This window comes from Leptonotus elevatus, chromosome 9 (genome assembly GCF_054856555.1).
Source record: "Leptonotus elevatus isolate MCC_2025b chromosome 9, RoL_Lele_1.0, whole genome shotgun sequence".
NCBI classification, from domain to species: Eukaryota; Metazoa; Chordata; class Actinopteri; order Syngnathiformes; family Syngnathidae; genus Leptonotus; species Leptonotus elevatus.
In genome coordinates, this window is record NC_141247.1 from 19,368,138 (window position 1) to 19,379,646 (window position 11,509).

The following is an 11,509-nucleotide window of genomic DNA, read 5'->3' on the forward strand; positions in this document are numbered from 1 at the left end:
ATCTCGGAAGACCACAACAACGTCTCTCGAGCGTGTGTGTGTGAAAACACACCCAACGCGTCGAGCGCGTCACACGAGGCCGACATTTCATTTCGGATCAGCGACTGTTTACCTTCCGTTGTGCGCTTTCAGACGGCGCCACGGCCAGCGAGCACAAAGCTTTAATGTCTGAGCTGAAGATCCTCATCCACATTGGCAACCATCTGAATGTCGTCAACCTGCTCGGAGCCTGCACCAAAGCAAACGGTCAGTTTTGAAGCGCACGGATGCACCCAATGAGCCCTTGCGCTCTTTGGCTCTCTGTTGGAACAGATGCTTTGTCCTCGCGGGAACCCTTCTCCTGTTAGTTTGTCGCTTGGTGAGCTCACGGCAGAACCGTTTTAGTGTTGTTTCTCTCCAGTGGCATTTATCCTTAAAGCGCAAACGAGAATATTATATAATCACGGCATTTTTTTTTTTTTTACCCATTAGGAAAGTAGAAATACAAATTTGGTCTCGTTTGTGTTTTGTCTAAACAGGTCCGCTGATGGTGATCGTGGAATACTGCAAGTATGGGAATCTGTCCAACTTCCTGCGAGCAAAGAGAGAGTTTTTCCTCCCCTATAGGGTATCAACCAATTACAAACAGTAGGGGTGGGAATCACAATCCGATGTTTGGGTCTACGATTCGATTCAGAATCGATTTTCGATTCAGAACGATTTTTTTATTCAAAATGATTTGGTTGACAATGATTTCTGCTTCAATTTATAGATGCGCAAGGAATCGTCATGATCTACTCCAGTTTGACTCGCTAATGCTAATGCTAATGCTACTCACGGCACTTTTATCACCCAAAAGAACGGCTATTCATACAAAACGCTTCAGGAATGGATACAGAGAAGCATCTTAACATTACTCGCCGGCATATGCTCTTTGTACGCTGCAAAAAAAAAAACTTTTATCGGAATAATTTGATCATGATTTTTTCCTTCTACTCTCTAATGTGGCTACAATTTTACAGTGTACCAGAACGCGTGGAACCACACTGCCCCTAAATGGCCAAATCGGGTACAACATGAACAGCGCTCCCAATAAAGGCACACACAAACAAGGACAAGACATTATAAAAACATTTTTGTCGTCATCGCTCTTTTTTTTTTGTGCGTGCGCTCTTTCATTTACCTGAAACCTGAAACCCTTCACCTAAACCAGATACTTCAGAGTTCCACCAGAGTCGTGAAGTTGTCAAGAGACCAGAGGAAGGATCAAAGGAAGGAAATATCAAGCAAAATGAAATCCAACACCAACCAGGCATCACCCTCCATCCAGAGTTACAAATCCAAAATAATTCACCACTCCCAGATACATCTGAATTCCAACAGGATTAGGGAGACATCAATAGACCAGAGGAAGGACTAAAGGAAGGAAGGGAGGAAGGATAGATGAAGCAGAGTAAGATCCACAAACGCCAACCTCTACTGATTCAGTGACCAGTGGGAGAAACAAATTATTTTTGAATAGTAGTATAACATAATTTAAATAAAATCGATTCTGAATCGTCCTAAATGAGATCGTGATTCTTATGAGGATCCATTTTTTGGGCACACCCCTAATAAATAGGTACATGATTCCGACTCTCCAATTAAAGCTCTCACTCATTCCTCCATTCAGGATCGCTCTCCCAAAACTCAGAGCCAAGTTAGACGGATGATCGAAGCCGGTCAAACGGAGCAAAGAGCTCGCCACCACCCCCCCTCGCCGTCTTCTTCCTCCCCGCTTGTCGGCCTTCAGACGCCGTCGTCCGACGCGGCCGGTCAGAAACCCGTCGTGGAGAAAAGTGAGTCCTACTGGCAAAACAAATAAAAAAAATAAAAAACGTATTGTGCGGTTGTTAACACGTGACTTTCATCTTTGTTTTTCCTCCCCACAGTGGAGGATTTGTGGAAAACGCCTTTGACGATAGAAGATCTAATTTGCTACAGTTTCCAAGTGGCCCGTGGGATGGAGTTCCTGGCATCGAGAAAGGTTCATTATCAGCACTGTAGCAATTAGGCTGCGAGCAGCGGTGATTTGTCTCTCGGGGTTGCGTTTGCAGGAAGGAGATTGTGGCTCCGATCATTACGGAGTTAAAGAAAGCGTATGCAAATTGTTATTCTTTTCAACCGAGATAGAATGGGACTGAATCCAAATCTGTCCCTTCAAAAACTTAGGCATTAGTGCCTTTTTTCGTGACACTACATCACTAATGTGATGAATAGAAGCTGGAATAGGTCATATCAGCCCTATCCACAAAGCTTTGATTACACAAATCCCATTGTTGAAATTAACTCATTCACTGCCATTGACGGCTATAGACGTCAAAAATTCATTTGAACTATTCATATTAGTTTAAACATTTTTTGCACTTTTGTTAACAGGAGTATGAAAACCTAGGAAAAAATGTATAGTACATTTAGAACAGATATAAAATTATGATTAATCGTGAGTTGACTATTGAAGTCGTGATTAATTACAATTGAAAATTGTAATCGCCTGACGCCCCTCATTTTTAATAATATTTTCTTTTCTTAAAAAAAAAAAAAGATGTCTAGGTTTTCATTCAAAATTTTTTAACTAATAGAAATAGTGTAAATGATTTTTTTTTTACGTCTATAGGCGTCAATGGCAGTGAATGAGTTAAGAGTGGAACGTGTGATTTACAGATTTGTCAGCAAAATGTACCTTACGTATAAAATAAAAAATAAAATATGGTAAACTCGCTACAAGAGAAGAAATGTTCAATCACATTGCGGCAAATAACAGTCTGTCCAATCAGGACAAGAATGACAGTAAATGGCAGCAAACATATTTTCGTCTGCCCATCTGAAACCCCATCAAACTAAATGTAGGATTAGATGTACTAATGCTACTTGGTAGATTATGTAATCATTTAATTAAACAAAGTTTGACGCTAAACATCCTGTAGCTTCACTTGACAAGGATTTTTGACTTATTAACACAATTTAGTTGTGTGTGTAGTAAAGTAAACAAGTGAGGAAAGCATATTTTGAAAAGGTTTCTTGCAAGCCAGCTGCAAGTGACGCGACTGAAATAGACGTCTGATTTTTGTACACAAACAACAAATATGCCATGTTGTTCTTTTTCGGAAATGTTTTGAAGAACATCCAACATCCAGGTCCAAAAAGTAAAAACCCTGCCACAGTTTGGCTTTAGCCACAGATGCTAGCTAGCGAGCTCCCTAGCTAGCGCCGCGGGTGCTTATTTGCTTGCCATGGAGCTAGCTAGCTAGCACAAGGGGCTAAAGCCAAACGGTGGCAAGGTTTTTACTTTCTGGACTCGGATTTTCACAAACAACATGGCGGGATTGTGAAAAAAAAGCGGACAAGCCAACTTAGAGCAGGATTGTAATAGTTTATTTCATTATAGTTAGTTTTTATTTAGTTTTAAGTTTGTTTTGTTTTGTGTAAATTTTGTTTTAATTCATTTTCAGAGCTTTTTTAAATTTTTATTAAAATTGTTTTTATTACTTAAAAGATTTTTTTTCAAAAATGTTTTGTTTAGTTGATTTAAAAGTTTTAGAAAATGTTGCATATGCCAACCGCAAAATGAATACTTTTTTTCTTCTACGATTTAAAAATTGCATTGTCTTACATTGTTATGTCGATTTGATTTCTATAAATTTTTCAGCTAATAATAATAATAATAATAATAATAAAATTTATTTGTAAAGCACTTTCCATTTGAAATCAAATCTCAAAGTTCTACAATGGGTACAACATAAAACACAACAAGATAACCATTATGTTAAAAAAAGCAACAAACAGTAGAAACAATAAAACCACTGTGAATAAAATAAAAACAATCATACAAATCAAAGTTGCTATTCCTTTCTGAAAAGGAAGGTTTTAAGTCTTTTTCAAAAAAAATTTTTTTAAACAAAAACACCGTCTGAGGTTCCTCAGACGAGGAGCTGCAGCTTCAAAGACCCCATCATTTTGAGCCGTGGCCCGTGTCCTGGGCGTGTTGGCTGAACACGCGTCCACATAAACTGACTTAAAGGGTCTTAGAGGAAAGAGAATCGCCGCCAACTTTGTTTTAATGAGACAAGTTTCGACAACCTGAGCAGCAGTGATATGTACTTTTGTCAATTCTGCTTGTTTTTGCCCCAATTGATTTTGTCTTTATGTGGGAGAGAGGGAGATCATTAAAAAAAAAAAGACATTCCATTTTTTCTTTGAACCCTTTCAGACATTTCTGTGGAAACTGACTTCATAGAATCACACTCAACTTATTCTAATTGCTGAATACATCAGAGTGAGGCGTTTTACATATCAAACAATACGCGGAACTTTTTACCAGCAGACTGTCGGTCGCCGGCTTTTTAACTCATTCACTGCCATTGACGGCTATAGACGTCAAAAATTCATTTGAACTATTTATTTTTTATTTTTTTTATTTTAGAGCTCAGTATTGTTCATTCGGTAATGTCATCATCATTGCTCTTTTTTTTTTTTTTTTTAAATGTACAATACATTTTTTTCCTAGGTTTTCATACTCTTGTTAACAAAAATGGAAAAAAACTAATAGAAATAGTTCAAATGAATTTTTTTACGTCTATAGCCGTCAATGGCAGTGAATGAGTTAATATGCTACTGTAGGCCAAGCAGGCAGGGGCTGGCAGACAAAGTCCAGTCGCACATATCAGTATACAGGCCAACGACGTAAAACTAACAAAAGATTAAATTCCATGTGGGAAACAACGCATGTGATGCATGCGTGTGTGTGTGTGTGTGTGTGTATATCCGCAGTGTATCCACAGAGACCTGGCGGCCCGCAACATTCTGCTGTCAGAAAACAACGTAGTGAAGATCTGCGACTTCGGCCTGGCCCGAGACATATACAAAGACCCGGACTACGTCAGGAAAGGCAACGTACGGTGTTTCCGCTTACATTTGCGCGGTTACTATTTACTCTCCTGTCTTGCCTGAAATTTGGGTCTGCCGCTTTGACGTCCTTACAGGCCCGACTGCCTCTGAAGTGGATGGCACCAGAGAGTATCTTTGACAAAGTGTACACCAGCCAGAGTGACGTGTGGTCCTTTGGAGTGCTCCTCTGGGAAATCTTTTCACTTGGTACAGCAACTTTTTTATCAAGACACGTATTTGAAAAGAAAGGGAAGTTCAAACATTGTGGGGTCGCCCGGAGCAGAATTTGGTTGGATTTCTTGCGGGAGATTAAAATCGTCATGCCTCATTTTTCATGCACTAGTTTCTTTGTTCTATCTGCACTTTGCTGCAGGTGCCTCTCCATATCCGGGAGTGCAAATTGATGAGGACTTTTGCAAACGATTAAAAGATGGCGTCAGAATGAGATCGCCAGAAACGGCCTCACCTGAAATGTAAGATCTTTATCATCTGGATTATCAAGAGGCATTTGTTGTATTAACTGTTTACTTATTAAACTGCTTAATTTAGATATGATTATTATTTTTATTATTGTTTGTTTAATTAAATAATGAGTTCATTGATTAATTGTACGTATTAAAAGACCTTAGAGATGGTTGATTGGATTGGATTGAGGATTTGACCCAGCGTGTTGGGTCAAGATTTTAATCAACAACAATTAAAAAATAACCATGCTAATGAGTTAAAGTTACCAAGAAATGTGTTACCAGCTTGTTAGTATGTAGTTTAAAAAAAAACAACGAATTTCTAGCAACTTTCCTGTCAGAGGTCGCCACAGCAAGTCACTCATATGATATGTTAAGCAAAAAAAATTACATTGATTTCAGTACACAACAAAACTGTCAAAAATGGCGACCAGCTCTTCGACCCGCCCTAATCTGATCTTCAACCCAATCTGCTGGGTCAAAATAATGAACCCAGCCTTGGGGAAAAGTAACGCAATCTGGTCAAAATGCACAGCTACCAAGTGATCAGTTGGGAAAACAGTCCAGCGTTATTATATATACATTCAATAAATAAATAAATGAATTCATTCATAATCAAATTACCCTCAAATCCAAAATTTGCATTAAAAAAAAATTCTTGGGTCAATTTGACCCAACTTTCTGGGTTGTTGACCCAATTTTTTGGGTTGTTACATACAAAGCAACCCCCTTTTTTTTTTTTAAGTAGTCCTTGTTTTGTTTTGCTTTGTTTAGTTTTTTACACAAATTGGGGTTGTTTTTTTACCCAAATGTTTTTAGAGTGTAAATGAATAAAATCCGAATAATTGTTTATTATTAAAATGAACTGTTAAAAAAAGACATGAACATTTTAACTTCTTTTTTCTCTCCCCCTTTTACCTCATGAATGAGCTGGCCCATCTGTTGATTTTAAGTTAAATGCTGATCTAACTACATAAAAAAAAAAAAAGTCATTTCACTTAACTTAATTTGCTAACTTGCACATGATTAAAACGTGTTAAACTAACATATACCATTCTATTATGTTCGTGGAGACGATAACATCAGTTTTAATCATATACAGCTAACATGTATGTAGAAATGAAGTATGTTTTTTCCAAGCGTCACCTCGTGATGCAGCACAGTTGTTTACCACATAAGCATAATTAAAAAATATATATATTAAAACGATACCATCAACTTAGAGTCCTAAAAAGAGAATTTGACACCACTTGCAGAGATGGAGGTTATATTTATTGAGCGTCCTTTGCGTGACTTTGCCGCCCTCTGCTGGCAGATACGGCATCATGTTGGCGTGCTGGCACGGAGAGCCCAAAGAGAGACCCCCTTTCCCCGCCCTGGTGCAAACCCTGGGAGACCTGCTGCAGGACAACAGTCTGCCTGTCAGATACACCTGTGGAAAAAAATAATATCAGCGAAAAGTACTTCCTGTTATTGATCATATCAACTTTTTGCTCTCAGGATGGGAAGGACTACATCCCTCTGAACCACTCGCAGAGCTCTGAAGACGACGGCTTCTCGCAGGGGTCATCTCGGCCTCCGTCTGAAGAGGAGTTGAGGCTGGCCTGTAACGCGCTGCCGACCAGGTACCGATGATGCGATTTCATATAGAATGCATAGGGTGGATAACTGACAGAGGTGGGCGTGGCTTGATTGTATGAGTATAACGAGTTTGACACCATTTTGTTAACAGGTCTTTTCAGTTTCTTGCCATTAAATAGTCTTTTCTTTCTTTCTTTTCTTTTTTCTCTCTCGTGAAATGACCTAACAGTTTGGGAGTATGCTCATTAAACTTACAAGCCCTCGGGGAGGGTTAGCTCATTTAACTGTCCGTGACGTGTTCCATGAGCACAGCAGGTCAGCTGAGGTTCGATTTGAGACTGAATTCAATGAAGTCTCTTTGCGACGCCGCGTCACGTATTCGGCGCGCTGACCTCTCGCTCGTCTTTTCCAGCAGGTATTATAACTTGGTGCCCTTTGCCGGCTGCGTGCTCGCGGGAACCTCAAAGGCGAGCCGGCCCAGAGTGCAGACGTTTGAAGAGCTACCTTTAGAGATTCTGCCTCAGAACAGCACTCAGGTAAGAACTTTTATGCTATTATTAGCAATTTGGTGAAATGTGTCTCTGGCCTCGTTTCACCTTCAAAAGTTGTTCACTTTTTAGCTCCACGGAAAGCATATTGATTTTGAGTTGTATAAGATGGGGAGGCAGTATAATGTACGGTATTGTGTATTTTGGTCTTGCTCAACACTTAACTCATTCACTCTCAGCCATTTTCACTGAAGCAACCCCCTTCGCTCCTGGCGGTTTTCACCGGATTTTGACGGATTTTGCAAGGCCCACAGAATATTGTGTTCTATTGCTGTAAAAACATGGAACCTACTAAAAGAAAGATTAGAGTATCTTCTTCCATCAGGATTTTTTTTTATATTTCTATCTGTTTCCGTTTTGCAGCAAAGGTTTTGTCAATATTCACATTCCTGGTAAAAAACACTGACAAAAATAGCTTGTTGCTGATCTCTTATACTCTGCTGCCACCTGCTGGCAGTTTTTTACTACCATTGCTTTAAGCCACCTTTTAATGTCAGAAGCTCTATCAAAGCCTTCTGTTTGCTCTTGCATTTATTTATTTTTAAACATGTAAACACGTTTTTGGGAGGGAAGGACAAATTATTTTAAAACGTTTTTACAGGTTTTTGGGTTTGAATGCGTTAAATATAGATATATTTTTTAACTAAAGTTTTTTTTTCACATGTCATTCAATCAAAAATAAATATAAACATAGTAAAGAAAATCTTCTCAGTCGTCCAAATGAGAAAGAAAGTTGATTTTAGGGCATGATGACTGCTTTTGCTGAGGTCAGCGGATCACAAGATTTCATGTGACGTTATTTCTTCAGGATAACCAGACGGACAGCGGGATGGTTTTAGCCTCGGAGGAGTTGGAGAGACTTGAGCACAGGCACAAAGGAGCTGTGGCAAAAAGGTGAATTACACAACTGTCATTCTTATTCCTATTTTTTATTACTTAGGACTGAACTATTTAGAAAACTAGTATAATAATAATAATAATAATAATTAGACTAAGTGCAATTTCTGCAGAAATTGCGTGGGAATGCTGAAAGCTGAATGCTAAGCTAAATGCTTACGAAGTAAATTGAAAGATAAATTATGTGGACAATTACAAAGCATTATTTGTAATTGAAAGATAAAAGAATAAAAAGAACATGTGTGATTTTTTTAAGCAAGTTGAAATTTATATGGAAAAGTGTTATCTGAAAGTACCCTCCATTCATTTAAATGGAAAACTGGAACTAATGATATCCAACGGAAAAATGAAAAAAATCGCTCAATAACGCCACCTAGGCATGCAGTACCCTCCATTCATTTAGATGGAAACCCGATTGAAAATGAATGGGTAAAAGTTGATATTTAACGTTAAATTGTGCGAATACTGTAAGTAATGTGGAATCAGACGGTAAATAGCATTCCCACAATAATAATAATAATGATAATAATGTACTTGATTACAGACTCAAAAAAGTCCAGGTATTATTTGATTTCCCTTAATATTTAATTTTTTTTCAAGGTGCTCTTCTCATGTTTTTATTTTACCAAACACAAGTAATAAATCAATCTGTAATCATTTGTATTGGATCTTATTTATTATGCATAAATATTTTGGGTCTTATCGGATAAGCTTACACGATGTAAACATGTGGACAACACTCCTTAACCCTATAAAGCCAAACGTATCATATGAAATACAAGACATTTTGAGCCCTCTATTTCATGCGTATAACAAACCCCCCCCCCGTTAAAACCCTGACGTATAGGATCTGACACATGCATTGCACGGATGATCCATTAGAGGGCAGTATCACCCAGCTTTTCCAGCGATCTTGCAAGATCGCCCCAATTGAGAAAGGAGGGACACCTGTACATATGAACTCATTCACTGCCATTGACGGCTATAGACGTCAACAATTCATTTAAACTGTTTCTAATGTTTAAAAAAATTGTGTAAATTTAGAACAGATATCAAATTTGTGATTATTCATTACTAGTGAAGTCGTGTGATAAATTACAATTTTTTTTTAAATAATCGCCTGACGGGCCTAATTAAAAAAATGATTAAAAATAAGGGCCGTTTAATCATAATTAATCGCATGATAATTTTGTATCTGTTATTAATGTACGAAAAATATATAGGTATTCATAAAAAATGAAAAGAAAAATTGTTAAACTAATAGAAATAATTCACTTGAATTTTTGACATCTATAGTCAATGGCAGTGAATGAGTTAATAGTGGGAATTGTTCTTTCTGATTTTTGGGGGAATACTAATACATTTGATATGTCTGTTTATTATTATATTTTTGACAGAATTTAAAGCATTGTGACCGGATGTATCAAATATGACACAAATCAAACGTCATATGTGGAAGTCGATCCCCCCCCCCCCCCAAATTTTTTTTTTTTTTGCTACATGTTTTTGCTCACTTGCTCACGGTGTCCCGTTTTCAGACGCATGAGCAGCAGCAGCAGCACGGAGCCCCTGACGGCCTCGAGCGGTTCTTTCGGTCGTAACTTCGGCTCCACCGGCTGCACGCGTCCACATTTCTTCAACCAGCTGTCGGGTCAGACCTTCTACAACAACGAGTACGGACACTTGTCTGAGGAGGGCTTCTGCGCCAGTGACTTCTTCTCCTCGCCAAATGCACCCTGCTTTGCCTCAACCAACGTGTGACCCAAACACGTGTGTGGCAAAAGAAAGAAAAGATTAAAAAAATAAATACAATAAAATTAAGCGGCCAGCTTAGTATGTTCCGTTGCAGTATGTTAGTGTAAATAATATATAAACGCATGGTGAACTTGGAACTGATGGATGGACTGTAATTCATGTGCCTGACAGCACAGCAGCCACTGGGTGGCAGTATTACGACTACAAAACCAAACCAAAGTATTTTCATAACACATGTATTGTATATTTTTTAGCTTTTGTATTCAAAGTGCTTCGTTTGTACAACTGTTTCCTTAAACGGGAAGATATAAAGAAATGTATCTCCTCACGTCTGTTTTCAAATCAATGGTGCAAGTTTATCCATTCTCGAGGGTGACAGGATTTTCCACTAGATTCCATATATCAGGTTACACAGTGACGTCATCGCATAGTGGAGGAAAATATGGCACAAACAGTGACATTACCGATAACTGGACATCCTTTCAAAATTGAAAAAAGAAGAAGAAGAAAACTGGTATAGAGGCAACAATGAAGGAGCTGCCAACAATCTGCCGTCTTTGTCATTTGTTTGGACTACGAGGTAGGATGAAAGATGGAAGGATTTTCTTACAACGGGGAAAAAAAATCCTAATGCAATAAAGTCCGATTAAAAACAAAGGTTGATCTTTCTGGCCCAAATTCAAAAATTTGATGTACAACATGATTTGATTTTTTTTCTAGCTCTAATTGGAGTCTTAGTAAAAGTGAAGGGTATGATCTAGGGGTGTCAGGCGATTACATTTTTTAATCCAAATTAATTGCATGACTTCAATAGTTATCTCACGATTAATTGCTAATTATATATCTGTTATAAAAAAAAATCAAAGTTTTCATAAACATAAAAGTGGAAAAAAAACTAATAGAAATATGGCTGCATCTTTTAATCATTGATACAGTAATTTCATAATAATTCATCAACCTTAGTTAAAATTAAAAAGATGTACAGTACTGCACTGTAAAAAAACAAGTGTGATATTGATTTGTGTTGAGGTCATTTTTCTGCCACTAGATGGCATAATTGCATTTGTAAGACATTGGCGACATCTCAGTACATTTTTCTTTTCATATTAAGAGCTGTCTGATCTTTAACATGAAGTAACTTGTGGAATTCTGCGCATTTTTTAAATTGTAAAATACAACTTGACCACAGTCTCCACAAATATATGCATTTATTATTATTACATTTAATACTGCTAAATTTTGACGTGGACGTGTTGTGACTGGAATTCAGTACAGGCTTTCCGAGCAATCGCGTGTTAAGAAAATGAGTGGCATAAAGGAACTTTAAATTAACTTCAAATTAACACACTAATTTGACAC

General features: G+C 37.8%; 1 protein-coding gene across 4 annotated transcripts in view; it reads left to right on the top strand.

Annotated features, from left to right (window-relative positions):
* Positions 1-10,478, top strand: part of flt4 (fms related receptor tyrosine kinase 4) — a 98,546-nt gene extending 88,068 nt beyond the window's left edge. For 3 of the 4 annotated variants that reach the window (XM_086085761.1, XM_086085762.1, XM_086085759.1), the window contains 12 exons: positions 133-246; positions 519-607; positions 1,652-1,817; positions 1,911-2,005; positions 4,789-4,911; positions 5,001-5,112; positions 5,279-5,378; positions 6,685-6,790; positions 6,870-6,994; positions 7,363-7,486; positions 8,307-8,392; positions 9,934-10,478. In XM_086085761.1, coding sequence (XP_085941887.1) covers positions 133-246; positions 519-607; positions 1,652-1,817; positions 1,911-2,005; positions 4,789-4,911; positions 5,001-5,112; positions 5,279-5,378; positions 6,685-6,790; positions 6,870-6,994; positions 7,363-7,486; positions 8,307-8,392; positions 9,934-10,156 — 1,463 coding nt within the window. In that variant the 3' untranslated portion in view covers positions 10,157-10,478. The remainder of the gene's footprint in view (positions 1-132; positions 247-518; positions 608-1,651; positions 1,818-1,910; positions 2,006-4,788; positions 4,912-5,000; positions 5,113-5,278; positions 5,379-6,684; positions 6,791-6,869; positions 6,995-7,362; positions 7,487-8,306; positions 8,393-9,933) is intronic. The other variant, XM_086085760.1, reaches the window with a different exon arrangement.
* The last annotated feature ends 1,031 nt before the right edge of the window (positions 10,479-11,509 follow it).